General features: G+C 43.8%; 1 protein-coding gene across 1 annotated transcript; it reads left to right on the top strand.

Moving 5' to 3' along the window:
- The first annotated feature begins 2,362 nt into the window (after window positions 1-2,362).
- On the top strand, window positions 2,363-4,044 carry gadd45ga (growth arrest and DNA-damage-inducible, gamma a). The gene is made up of 4 exons (XM_069138925.1): window positions 2,363-2,487; window positions 2,615-2,716; window positions 2,828-3,038; window positions 3,214-4,044. Exons 1-4 carry the CDS (start codon window positions 2,435-2,437, stop codon window positions 3,325-3,327), a joined length of 480 nt encoding a protein of 159 aa, XP_068995026.1. The 5' UTR covers window positions 2,363-2,434; the 3' UTR covers window positions 3,328-4,044.
- The last annotated feature ends 9,297 nt before the right edge of the window (window positions 4,045-13,341 follow it).

Here is a 13,341-nt window from a genome sequence, read left to right as displayed (position 1 = left end):
TATCTCTCGTCGGTGTCATTGGTAAAGGGATAGATGCTCAATCAATATTTACCACCACGAAGTAACGCCTACGTCGGGGGTTGTTAAACACGCCCTTCTCAGTTTTCATAATCTTTCCCAGAAAGCCTTCCCATCATTTACTGCTCTTTTGACAAACGGATAAGCTTACCGGTACAAGTACCCAGTGGAACCGACTGCCAACCCTCTTACCGTTACAGTTTTGAGTCGGGTGCCCTGCTCAAGGTCGCGTGGCAAGAGCTGTTTCTGATTTATTTTCACATCATCGGGATGTTTACAGGCAGTCCAGGATTTTCCCACCCCCCGTGCCAAATATAAGTAAGTTACCTCAGCTGTAAAATGTGAGGTTAAAATCCTGAGTCATGGGGGCTTTATTCAAACACGTTGAGACGAGGTGTAAACGCAGGAGAAAGTTCACGCTTCCGAATGACCGGCAGATGGTGCCGTTAGTCCAGAGTTCCCCACACGGAGAGCTCTCCTCAAACGCAGTTTGGCGTTCAGCAGCGTCTTAGATGATGAAGATTACGGTTTAAAGGTAATCCGGTCCTCACGTAAAGCACCTTTCGTTGGCATTAAAGGTCAAAGGTTTAGGTTCGCAGTTTGACTCCTCACTCAACGAGAAACCTGCAAAGAAAGCAGCGTTAATATATTGCACCTGTAATTAAAGGTCCGCTTTAAAGCGCTTGAACCCCGGTTGTGCCCCAAACAATGTCCTCTTTAAAGTTACGAATATTCTTCATCAATTTTGGAGTTGTCGTTCCAAATTTTTCACAGTTAGGCTGTATCATATAAATGATTTTGCCCGTACTAAAGTAGACATCATTTTCAAGTTGAGACAAGACCAGTCACCCGGTGTGTAAACATGAACAGCTTTCGGCATCTGTCTGAAAAGAGAATGACGTTGAATGTAAATAAATACGTGCCTGTCCCACTGATAAGATGGATCGGCCTGAAAAAAAAAAAAAAGACTACTGGCTACGGCACGTGGCGCTTTTCAGGAGGAACACGCGCATCTGTCGGTCATCTGCCGCAGGGTAATGAATGGAATAGGGGCAATAACGAGTGCGTAGCGCACGCATATACGCACACACGTCGTCCGCCGCCTCCCCCTTCAGCGCCGTGGAAGAACCGGGGGCAGGTGTGGAGGACGTGGGTATTGTTGTGACGTAAAGGCGCTCCTTTTTTTTTTTCTCTCTCTCCGTGGAGAAACGACACGCGTCAAGACAGACTTGGCAATTAAGCTCCCCTTTTCAACGGGGGGGGGAACAAAAAAAAACACAAAAAAAACACAAAAAAAACCAAAACTGGCGTGTGCCGGCCACAAGCTGCTCGGTCACTCCTCCGAGAGACGTTGCCATCAAAGCACCCTTATCCGGGTCAGGGCGAGCTTGCGGATTTCTCTCGCGGGACAGTTCCGTAACTCGCGGGCAGACTGTAAACACGGGGCAGCACGTTGAGTAACAGGTCGGTAGGACGCACGCGCAGGTGCACAATCAACAAGCTGTTTATTAGGGCCAAAGGAAGGCTCGAGACGGGAAGTGTTCGTGGGGGCTATATATACACACTATCTTTCCGTTGCTTTCCCACGCTGGGAAAGTCCAGTCCTTTAAATAATGCTCCAGAGTCTTATCAGGCAATAGATTTATTTTGCCACCGTTTTTTTTTTTTTTTTTTTTTTTTAATTGCTGTGCACCCCCAACAAAGATTCCCCAATTTTCCTTTGGCTAATCCGTATTCTCCTATGCCTCAACTGTCATGGAAAAAAACAACAACATCATCTGCTGCATGTCATTTATAGCCTAAAAAAAAACACCTGCATATAACGTGCTCGGTGAAATCCACCTACAACCACCATAAAAAAAAAAAAAGCGAACAATCACAATATTAGGTAAACAATAGTTTTTTTTTTGTTTTGTTTTTTTTAAATGTTTGTATCGTGGCATAAATGCTTCAAGGGACCACATGCTTTATTGTATCATTAACAGGCCTTGTTGTTTGCAGTGACTGCGAAAGTTCACCAAACGCAGGACTTTTCGTTTTGTTTTGTTTTTTTGGCACACTGGTGATGGTTGGCTGTTGACGAGACAATGAGCAATAAGAGGGTGATCGAGGCGAGGAGTGTGGGGGGGAGAGAGGGGGGGGGGGATTTCTTGAAAAGTTGCAATCCTGCCCCACGTGGGCCTGTCAAGCAACTCACCGGGGACTTTTGCTTTCCTCACCACCGGCCTCTCTGAGCCAATGGTCGGAGGAAGGAGCGGAAAAGACCGCCCCTTGCCGAGAAACTACGCGAGTGCTCTATAAAAGCACCCGCAGCCCGTTCCGAGCTCAGAATAACACAGGAGACTTCAACGGGGAGGCGCACGGCGTTTAACTGTTCACTGCCAAACCCCCGATCGCACTTGGATTATAACTAACTATGACTCTGGAAGAGATCCGCGGACAAGAGAACACGATGGATAACGCTGATAGGTAAATATCTTACTCATCGCTACCACATTGTTTAAGCCGTTGGGTTAATGCATGCTCGTTTTTGTTTTTTTTAAATGTGCTCAGTGTCCTGATTATGTGTATTATTTTTTTTTTTTTCTTTGTCAAGGTTGCAAAGTGCAGGCGCAGCCCTGGACGAGCTGCTGGTCGCTGCTAAGAAACAGGACTACCTGACGGTCGGAGTTTACGAGTCCGCCAAAGTCATGAATGTGTAAGTATTACCATCTGTGACACGTTTAGCTGCATTTGCTATTTTTTGAAAATTACGATCGCAGCCATTTCAAGACGATTCACTGACCGCCTTTCTCCGCCTTCCCGACAGCGACCCGGACAGCGTGGCGTTCTGCGTCCTCGCCACCGACGAGGAGTACGAGTGTGACATTGCTCTTCAGATCCACTTCACCCTCATCCAGGCTTTCTGCTTCGACAACGACATCAACGTGGTGCGCGTCAACGATATCGAGCGCCTGGCCGACCTCGTGGGTGCAGACGAGACCGGCGAAGCCAAGGACGCACACTGCATTCTTGTCACGGTACGTTCCCAGCAGCACCCACTCAGCCGGGAGCTGGCAGCCAGTGAATCATGCATGCATCATTCCTCTGTCTGAGTTCTCCTCACACACTGCTGCCAAGTTTCTGCACGTCTGCATAATCTCTTAAGTGGCGTTTGTCTTCTGACTCTAAACATCTCCCTCCTTTTTATTTCAGAGCCCCAGTGCAAACCCATGGAAAGATCCCGCTCTGGACAAGCTGAGTCTGTTCTGCGAGGAAAGCCACAGCGCGTACGACTGGGTGCCCACCATCACACTCCCAGAGCGATGAAGTGACTTTCCCTTAAAGGTGCTTCACGTGATGATGATGATGATGATGACGACGATGATGATGATGAAATGAAAGTCAAGGAGCTGAGCCTCGGCTGGGGTTGTCGAGCCTTTCTGCATCACTTGGGTTGGATTAAGAGGCTGTGGGTGCAACCCCGCTGCATGAGCGCAACCTTCCGGTGCATTCTGGGTCAGCACGGTGGTTCTGGATTACCCTGTTGGGAGGGTTCAAGTTCAAAAGGCCGGGTGCAGACTGGGTCAGGTGCAGACTGAAAGCCTGATGGACACTGAGAAGGAGATGTACTGTACTGCACAGTGCATTAAAAGATGTTAAGTGGAGGCACTGATTGCCTTAGATAACAGGCCCTGGTGAACTGTACGGAGAAGGTCACAGGGGAAAGAAACTGTGCAAGAAATGGACTTATGAAAGTGTGGAAGCTGGACTGAATCTCACCAGAGGGGAACGAGACAGACCCTGGTCTGGAAGAGAGGGTCTGAAAGTGTCTATATGGACTTTTCTTTTCGAGTGCAGCTATCAGGAAGTTCTTGGAATAAGCAGAAACCCTGCTTACTATTCCTGATTTGAGCTGTATAGCTGTGACACTTTTTCATGGACTATTATTTTTACTTTCAAATATGCAGACAAAACAATGCAATATTGATAATGAATTGTACTGATTTGAAATGTCTTGTGAATAAACATTTGGAATCAAACTCATCTTCTCTCCTCAGATTATGTCATTTCTCTTTTTTTTTTTGCATTCATCTTCACAGTTATAAACAGCCAAAAGTGAGTGGGAGAATGTGGGAAGTTACAGCAGATTTAAATGGATATAGAAGTATCAGGAAGTGTTGCATGTTCGATTTCTACTGCAGAAGAAGAAAAGAGTAACGCGTGGTTGGCAGGGAAGTAAAGATCAAACGACAGGTTGACTTGGAGAAGGAAGAAAAGAGAAAGTAGAGGAGATACAACATATTGATGCTTGAGAGATGTGCTTTTTCCAGGCACTGACCTTTTACCGTCCGTCCGGAGACCAGCTGCCTCATGTGACTGTGCAAAATTGCTGGAGCTAGAATCAAGGTTGAGGCTGAAGGTTGGGGGGAGGGGTGGGGTGGGGTGGTGGTGGTGCAGGAGACAACTTTCTTTCATTTTTTTTTTTTTTTTTTGTGCACTGGCAGCTGGGTCTAAACTCACTTCAGTGGACAGTGTGTGTATAGTCGTAGTTTTGTGCACCCGAGTGGAAATGGGAGACTGCACTGTGTTGATACCCTAATTGCGCTCCACTGTACAACACAAGAGGTTACATTTTACACATCGGAGAGGCAGTGGTGAGAAAGATAACACGATTTAAAGTACAGTTTAAAAATTCCTGCAGCAGCCTACACAATTCACGCAAACTATCAGAAAACACGCATGCAGAAAGTGCACAGCCACATGCATGTGCACACCATAGGAAATGTACTGGAACTGGAGCTGAGCTATAGCAGAATGAGGGTCAGTATATCATCAGTGTCGGGTGAGGGGAAGTGTGTTGAATGTTGCGGTGGGCCCATGAGCTGAAGCTGATGGTAAAAGGGTGACCCACATCAAAGAGGAAGCAGACTTCAGAGGAACTCATCTAGGTTTTTCTTGGCAGCCACTCATGTCTCCAGCCAAACCTTTGGTCATACCTTGCATGTGAACTCATATGAGCACACAGGTGCACGCCAGCATGCAGCGAAACACACACACACACACACACACACACACACACACACACAACCAAAGGAGGCAGTTACTCTCTTTCTCAGTTTTTTAAGAGCAGAGGAAGCTTCAGTCAGGCAGAACTATACAAATTATACACATACAATAAAGGGACTTTCCATGGGCATTAATATCTAAGCAAGTAGGCATATGTGAGACTCAAATAAATGCTGACAAAACTACACATATTATTACATGTGCTGCAAAACTGTAGATTGAGATTAAACCGTCTTGTAGAACACTGATATGAATACCAGAGTGGTTCATGATTACTACACAGATGCACTCTGGACTTTGCAATGACTGAGAATGAAACCAATGTCTGAGTAAGATCAGAAATATGATAGCTTGTGAAAATTACCTGTAAAAGTCCCAGGACACCTGTGCACAATTAAAAAGTTTATAATGTAAACAATAATGGACTGAAAAGAATACATATTTTCATTTTGCATGTTTCCAAAAGCAACCAGAATATGCAGGGTTTTTGTCTAAACTCTTTAGGCAGAACTTTGCTTTCTGCAATGAAAAAACATGACTAGCAACAGCAATTGTAAATGCGTCTTATCGTACCTGTTTTTGAGAACAAAAACAATATTAAATGCCCCAGATAAGACCCATTTTGTCAAGAATATAAATGTTGACTGTGTATTATTGCACCGAGTAAACATAGCGCTTGGTAAGCGTATAGTAGTTACATTTAGGTATTAGGTATATTGTTGACTAAATCCTTGACCTCGTGTAGATAAAACTTTCTTGATGGTTTTTGCGATAAATCAGATTTTTCTTTGTGCTGCTAAAACCTACTCATCTTTATCACTCAGGTCCACATTATCTACCATCTCGACCCTAATTTCTGTAATGGCAACACATGCAAGCTCTACGCAAGACTGGAGAACAACAACGTGCCTGTTTTTATTCTGTTCCGAGAGGTGTATGTGAGCCATCAGAGAACAAAAACACCCAGGCTGCTGGAAGGGGCTCCTTGCTTCTGCCGTTGCTGCAGTTTGTATGAAGTTACAAACATCTTCAGCCTGTATTGGCTGTGCTGCCAAAGCCTGGAGCAACAGTCCAGACTGTTGAGGCAGCTGACTGTCTGCACGGAGTCTGAGCCAGAGATCTAGAGCTATGATAGACTGAGAGCAAAGGAGCGAGACCAGACAGACGTGTGCTCCGACTTAGAAACATTAGAGTTTTCAACTGTGGCACAGAAGACTCCGGAAGGATTTGTAGTGTTAATAGTAGACTTGTGTCTTTGTTTTTCTAACTAAAGAGCTGATAGAAGGGTTTCCTTTGTTTTAAATGGGCCACAACACTAGGGATCAGATTTATGATGGATGGAAAATACAAACACTGTTTACTTAGTTGGTTAAAGGCTATTTAAAAGATAATTTACCATCTTAAATGAACAATGTGACATTTTGATGTGAAACACACTCACTCTCCTTCTTGCTAAATGAATGAATTCGTGACCATACTCACATTAATCCCCTCTACCTTAGGTTATGATTGGGAACAAGGGGACGCAGTCCACCCTCCTATTCCTCTAAAGTTTACAAATTAACATTTTGTATGTCTGTTCAGCCGTATAACTTCCTGGCCTGATATTACCTGACCTAAATTCACCGTGCGAATATATTCTTCTGGCTATGCTACATTTAGGATTCTTTCCGATCATTGTCTCCTACTAGATGTAGACCTCGGGGTGATTTTAAAACTTGAATCAATTGGCATTGACCACCGTATACTGAATGTTGTGTTATGCACTAAAACTCTATCACCCCCTGAAACTTTTTAAGCGTCATCACATTTAGCCAACTCTGCCAGCTGCTGATTTGTTCGCCCCTGAGAGTGGCTGAGCAAACCTTAATGTGAAAAGAGCTTCCAGATTATAGTCACAGTGAAGAAAACTAAAGCTGTGAGCAAAAGTTGGGTGGAGCAGGCTAGTGACTTCCTGAAGTCTGTGATAGTTGCCTCACAATGATGACAAAACACCAGATGCTCGGACAGATGTGAGGTAATAAGGACCTTGACTACTGATCACTAAAATTTAAGTCATATATCGTTGAGTCCAAGTAAACATTTGTGCCACATTTGAAGACACTGAGGTATTCCTGAGATGTCGTTTTATCGAGAAAGGGATGGACAGACGCGAGAACACAGTGACCTCTGACCTTTGACCACCAAACTGTAATCAGTTCCTTTTTTAAGTTCAAGCGAATGTTTGAGCCAAATGTCAAGAACTTCCCTCAAGGTGTTTTTGAGATTTTACATTCACAAGATTGGGAGGGTGTGAGGTCACTGACTGTAACTTTTGACCTTCGATCCCCAAAATCTGATCAGTCCCTTTTCAGAACCAAGTGAGCGTTTGTGCCATATTCGAAGAAATTCCATCAAATATATTGCTTTCACGCAGACAAATGGATGGATCAACAATCCCAAAACATAACGCCTCATGAAAACATAATGTCCCTGATAAGATCACATGGATCCTCAGATTTAGGACTCAGGCTCACGCTGCCTTGCTCATTAGGCACAACAAGCTGCACCTGTGATGTTCTCCCTCACCTGGTGAATCCCAAAATTCCCAGACTTGTGGTTTTAACTGTAAATTCTAGATGTTTCACTGGGACTTTGGTCGAGTGATACCCTGCCCTTCCCAGAGCCATTACTTTCATGGGCAACTGTGTCTCCTTCTTCCCATTCCCTCTCCATTTCACTTACGGTAACCACAGCAAGATGAGATTACATGATGAGCTGGCAGGCAGCATCCCCACTCACCCCGCCCAGTTCTCTCTCGTTCTCGCGTGGCCAGAAATGGTACCATGAGATCATGGCCCAGCTGGCTGTGGAGAGAGATAGATAGATGGACTGCTGGTGTTGGGTGTCTCTAACCTAAGTACAGGTTATGTGTCACTCAGAGATGGATAGATGAGCTGCACCCTTGCTGCTGCCTCTGCTGCTGCTGTTGTGTCTTACAGTGAGCTCACTCCTCAGGGACTGTGTGGTGAGTCAGCACAATATGCATCTATAACAAGTTCTTAGATTCACAGTGCAGGGGATTTCTTACTGCTGCTGTGACAACAATATATACACACAATGAGGCACCTGTTTGTCAAGAATCACCATCAGTCTGTCAGCATTACTTCACCTCGGTGGTTTTGAGTTTTGTGGTTTCAGCATGTTGAAGAAGCTATACAATTTTAGGTGTACACATGTGCACACACCTGGGCTCCTGGGATGACCACACAACACCAGGATGGATGAGATCAGATGATCTAGACCTCTAAGTTCAGAAGTAATGATCCTGGTTATCTTTCTGCAGAACCTATAATCAACCTGAGCAAAACAGCTGTGTAAGCCAAGGGGAGGGTGAACAGGTTAGAAACAGACAAACACACACACACACACACGCACACGCACACACACACACACACACACACACACACATACCTGACTGACAGTTTAGAGACCCAGTGTGTCCCTTTTGGGGGGGGGGGGGGGGGGGTAGAGTGACACACAAAATAGCAGGTCATTGCAGATGAGGTCATGACACAAACTTACCTGCTGGTCATGTCAAGTGCTGCTCTGAGATCTCTGGTGAAAACCAATGAGACAATCGTCTTAAATTTATCAGCAGGGCAGAGAATGTTTTGAGAAGATAATCCCTCCACTGTTTGAGGAGGATATAGTCATTTGGACATTTTGTTTTCAAATTGGTACGTCTGCAAAAATTGCCTTGGGATTGCATCAGGGTGTTTGTTTGGGAGCAACTGAATGGATTGACTGGAAGAAATATGTGATTTTGGCACATTATGTCTATAATATTAGCCTAAACAAGACATGTGCCCTCTGCCTTTTTGCCATAAAACTGTGGACACAGGATTTCTATTGTAACATTATATGAGCCACGATAGCTGCGACCTCACATAACCCTCAACAGTAAAACTCCAAGTGCTGAATTTCAGATTTGATCATGCCTCGTGTTATTTCACACCAAAGCCGTCACAACGAACGTGCAAAAGAGCCATATATGAAAGACCCTTTGAGCTGAGTAAACAAGTAATTCCTCTGAATGAATCAAGAATGTGACCCACGAGTTCACAGCAAATGATATGATGCCAACAGCATTGACCAAATGAGACCAGTGCCTTTTTACATGAACTGCAATAAGATAAGTGTAGACGACAAAGGCTATTTCAGGACAAGTGAAAGTGTCTGAGAGTCTTATAGTCTCATCTGATTTGTTCAAGCACAGCAAAGGCCAGAAGAGGTAAGAGGAAGAAGGAAAATGAGAGCGGAAAACAAGCCAAATATATTGCCTAATGCCTTGAAATAAGACCTTCAAGTTTGTAACCATCTACTAAAGAAAGTGGTATTTAATTAATGTAAAAAGGCATCTAATTTCTCACTCACACTTTTTCCATGATCACTTGCCTGCCTCTGAATTCCATTCATATTTTCTGTTTTTTCCTCTGGCCTTCAGTCTGGCTGAGGTGGGGCAATGCTAAGTGATTTGCTAAATATGGGGAGCAGACTGTAACCTCGTTGGGGCTGACACATTACTGACATAGCTGAGCTTATCCTTCCAGAAGCACATGTACTCTAAGCCATGCCAGGAATCCCCTCTCACAGTCAATTCTCAAGTAGAGCAGCAGGCCGGAAGGCAGGAAGGCATGACCATAGAAGCACAGGCTGGAGGAAGAGGGGGGGAGGAAAACCCCACAAATACTGCTGTCTGCACATATACAGGCAGACATACAGGCATACAAATAAAATGTACGGAAGTTGCAAGCTATTTGCTCATGTTATGATAGAATTTCTGTCGTGGCATGCCAACAGGGAGGGCAGACAGACCGGCTTGATTCAAGGCAAGATAGACAGCGTGTAAAAGGAATGAGACAGATGCATAGCGTGGATGGTGCAAATTCCAAATTCCACTCCACTGATGTTTAAGACTATTTCGGGCCAAACACAGTCGTGTCTGAAATGGTAACCCCCATGGGGAATGTTTAATTCCAGAGCAATTTGGGAGTGTACACACATTTGCTGGCTACACACTCAGAAGAAAGGAGAGAATCAGGAAGACATTATCCACTATGTATTTATTGTTTAGTCTCATCACAGTTATGTGCAGGCACCAACCAAGCTAGCTGTAAAAAAAGGAAAGAAAAAAAAAATATTGGAAATGCAAGTAATATGCTCTTTAATGATGTTCATACTGCTTTTGTGCAGGCATGCAGTGGAAAGCTGCATTTTTTTTTTTTTTGACACTTTATTTTCCCCAAGAGGCCGAGTGAGAAAGAGACAGAGAGCAGAGTAAACAGTGTGACAGCCAGACTAGACTGCCTCTCTGCTTTCAGACATGATAACAGGAAAGCTTGAGAAGCCAAGCAGCCAGCCAGCAGCTCTGCCTGCCTTGGCACTGAGTGAAAGAGAGAGAAAAAGAGTTCAAGAATGAGGAGGGGAAAGACGACCGGAGACAAAGGAAACAAAGGGGAGAGAGCAGACTGAGAAGAAAAGGAAATGGCAGAAGATGACTCCTGATGAGGGCCTTGTTTGCTTAAGCTGTGTCACTCGATTACAGTTCAGGGCTATTAGGGGAACAATGATGCATCATGACAGCTCCTGGTCATGCACAAACAAGTTGACTTCATTTGAAAGAGTGTGTGTGCCTCAGTGTAAACCTGTAGTGCAAGATTACACTCTCAAACTGGCACGCACACATAACAAGAATGTGATTCATTCCTTCACCTGAGTGAAAGAGTTAAATATTAAATTGACCACAACATGTTTTCAGTTTTCCTACATGCATGTGGAACTTCCATGTTTTCTCAGCAGTTGCTCCTTGAACTGCTGAGGTATTGCATAAAAACATCAGATCTGGAATGACTGACCATGTTCTTGGCAGCATATCTTATCTAATGGTGCATATATTCCAACAACAGCCTCTGAACACTCACTGACAGATCAAAACAAACAGCAGCTGGCTGCATGTTCCTACACTTTGCCTTAACGGCCAGCAACAAAGAGGAACAATGAGACTTTTGAACAGCTGATAAACATAAATCAAGGGTGTGGTTTTTTTTTTTTTTCCCCCACAACAACATTGGAGTGTCCTTAATGGATGAGAGCGAACATCTATGAGTTTGCATGCTGTAGGTTGATGTGCTGCATTTCGAATTAGAAATTCCTCCCACAGGATGATTCGAAAGAGCAATTAGAATTTTTGCACAGGGCACCAGAGGAAGAGGAGAAAAAAAAAAATTGTTTTTCAAGGACTTTTCAAGGGAGTGATGCAATTGCCCGTCTTCCTTACAGTAGGTTTTTTTTTCATAGCAACATATCATACTTAACCTAGTAACACAGTGAGGGTGCATGGCAACAGTGCTGAGATTTCTCCCACCTCCTTTCTCCCACTCCTGTCTCTGTTCCTCTACATGTCTTTATGCAATTATGAAAGGGATACCTTTTACATCTAAACAAACCTCATGTTTGTGTGGGTGCACTGTCATTGATGAAAAACAAAAATAAGCTTTTTGTTTTGCCAGTGTCACTTAATCTGTAGGGATGGAGGCAGAGGGAGAACAGGAGAGGGGGGAAGGGGCTGTGCTCCAAAACCCAGCACCAGCCAATCGGAAGGCAGGATTAGCTGGAGGCAGGAGTAAACAGAAGTTATTGCTGTTGGTAACAGAAATCTGATTGGCTGTTGGGAGTTGTTGCTCAATCGGATAGGTGTCTCAGTGTGTGGGTATTTTGATCACTTATGTGAATGTGTTTATCTGCTGTTATGTTCTTTAATAACCTTGTTATTCTTCCCCCTTCTGTTTTCACTTACAGCAGAAGACTTATTGGTCCATGCCATAGTAAAATATCTGAGCTGTTATGTACCAGTCAGAGGGTTAAATCTCCTGAACTTTGGTTACCTTTACTCTCTGATCTGCAAAGAAAAGGAAATATTGCACAACCTAGGCAGCAGAAGAAAACAAACGCATCAGCATAAAAGGCTGGACATCCCGTAAAATTACAAGGCAAAGGTAAAATATGATGCCAAGTTTGTAAGGACAGGTTGGTGATACTCCGCACCTGCTTTTTCCACAATGACGCAGGACTGTTGTTGACTCTAAGCGCACCTTTTGGTTACCCACACATAAATATGAAATTGAACACTTGTGTCTTCTCTCTTTGAGTAAGTTTTAGGTCGCATTTGATGATGCAAAACACAACCCCGCCACACACAAACACACACACTACAAATATTCAAAGCCCTCAAAGGAAACAGAATAACCTAGAGTTCAGCCACGGTCTGCCTGTACGCAGAGTCACACTCTGTTTACCACAGAGTTGGGCAGAGTACACAATGCGGCACATGTCAGGTTTGTTTACATGCATTTCCTTCCTGAAAGAGGTGGCGCCACACATGGCATTCCAGTGTTGCTTTGGAAACAGAGCTACTGCAGCAGCCAATAGGAGTGCAGGAATTATGACATGTGCATTTGTTTGTGTGAATTAATCAAACAGTGGTATCTATCTGGAAGCATGTTGACGGGGAGATTTTTTAATCAGCTCACTCAAGGAAGAAAAAAAACAGTGGGCAATAATGCCCGGATCAAACAAACATGCCGCTAAGCCAATTTAAAATCAACAGTCTAATCTCCCAGTGAAGGGTTGTGAGGAGTGTTAGTGTGTGCATCTGTCTATACAGTTGTGTGCGTGCTTGGTTTGTTTGTGGTAAATGCTGTACACACTCCTTATGATTACTGCTATTAGTCTGTTGTGACATTTTCATAATCTTCATTTCTTGACCTCAGGGTCGTACAGATGTTTATGCATGAGCAACTGTCACACTAAAGTGGCATCTTTTGTAGTGCATCTTCTTTAGTGCACAAGTACAACAAGTGTACCCGTGATCATGTGTGTGACACACAGCTGTTGTTGTTATGACAGAGGTTGATTGCTGGTTCTGGCACCTGTTCTACGTTTTTTACTGTCAAGAGCTCTCTGTCTTCTTGTCAACTCTCACTTATCACTGTGGACACTGTCAACCCAGTTATAAAATACGGTAAACTCAAACCCTAGAACACAAACAATATTAAAAAAAAAAAACATGTTGACTTGTGTGAAAAATCCAAACAAAGACAACACAAATATCCAACAATTTGCATTCATGTCTTTTCATATTTAGCCACAATTCTGATGTGTATTTATATGTAAAACGCACTTCTTTTTTAAAAAAAACGTTTTTTATTTATCATAATAATAAAGAGGCTGAGA

Source organism: Embiotoca jacksoni, unplaced genomic scaffold (assembly GCF_022577435.1).
Source record: "Embiotoca jacksoni isolate LCO1_2020_lvr unplaced genomic scaffold, fEmbJac1.0.p SCAF_8, whole genome shotgun sequence".
In the NCBI taxonomy this organism is placed as follows: Eukaryota; Metazoa; Chordata; class Actinopteri; family Embiotocidae; genus Embiotoca; species Embiotoca jacksoni.
This window is presented reverse-complemented; position numbering and strand designations above follow the sequence as displayed.

What these genes read in the sequence shown, in the direction of transcription:
- gadd45ga (XM_069138925.1), top strand. Translation starts at nt 2,435, where the DNA reads ATGACTCTGGAAGAGATCCGCGGACAAGAGAACACGATGGATAACGCT. An exon ending in ACGATGGATAACGCTGATAG is followed by an intron (nt 2,488 to 2,614) that starts GTAAATATCTTA and finishes TTCTTTGTCAAG; the next exon opens with GTTGCAAAGTGCAGGCGCAG. An exon ending in TCCGCCAAAGTCATGAATGT is followed by an intron (nt 2,717 to 2,827) that starts GTAAGTATTACC and finishes CCTTCCCGACAG; the next exon opens with CGACCCGGACAGCGTGGCGT.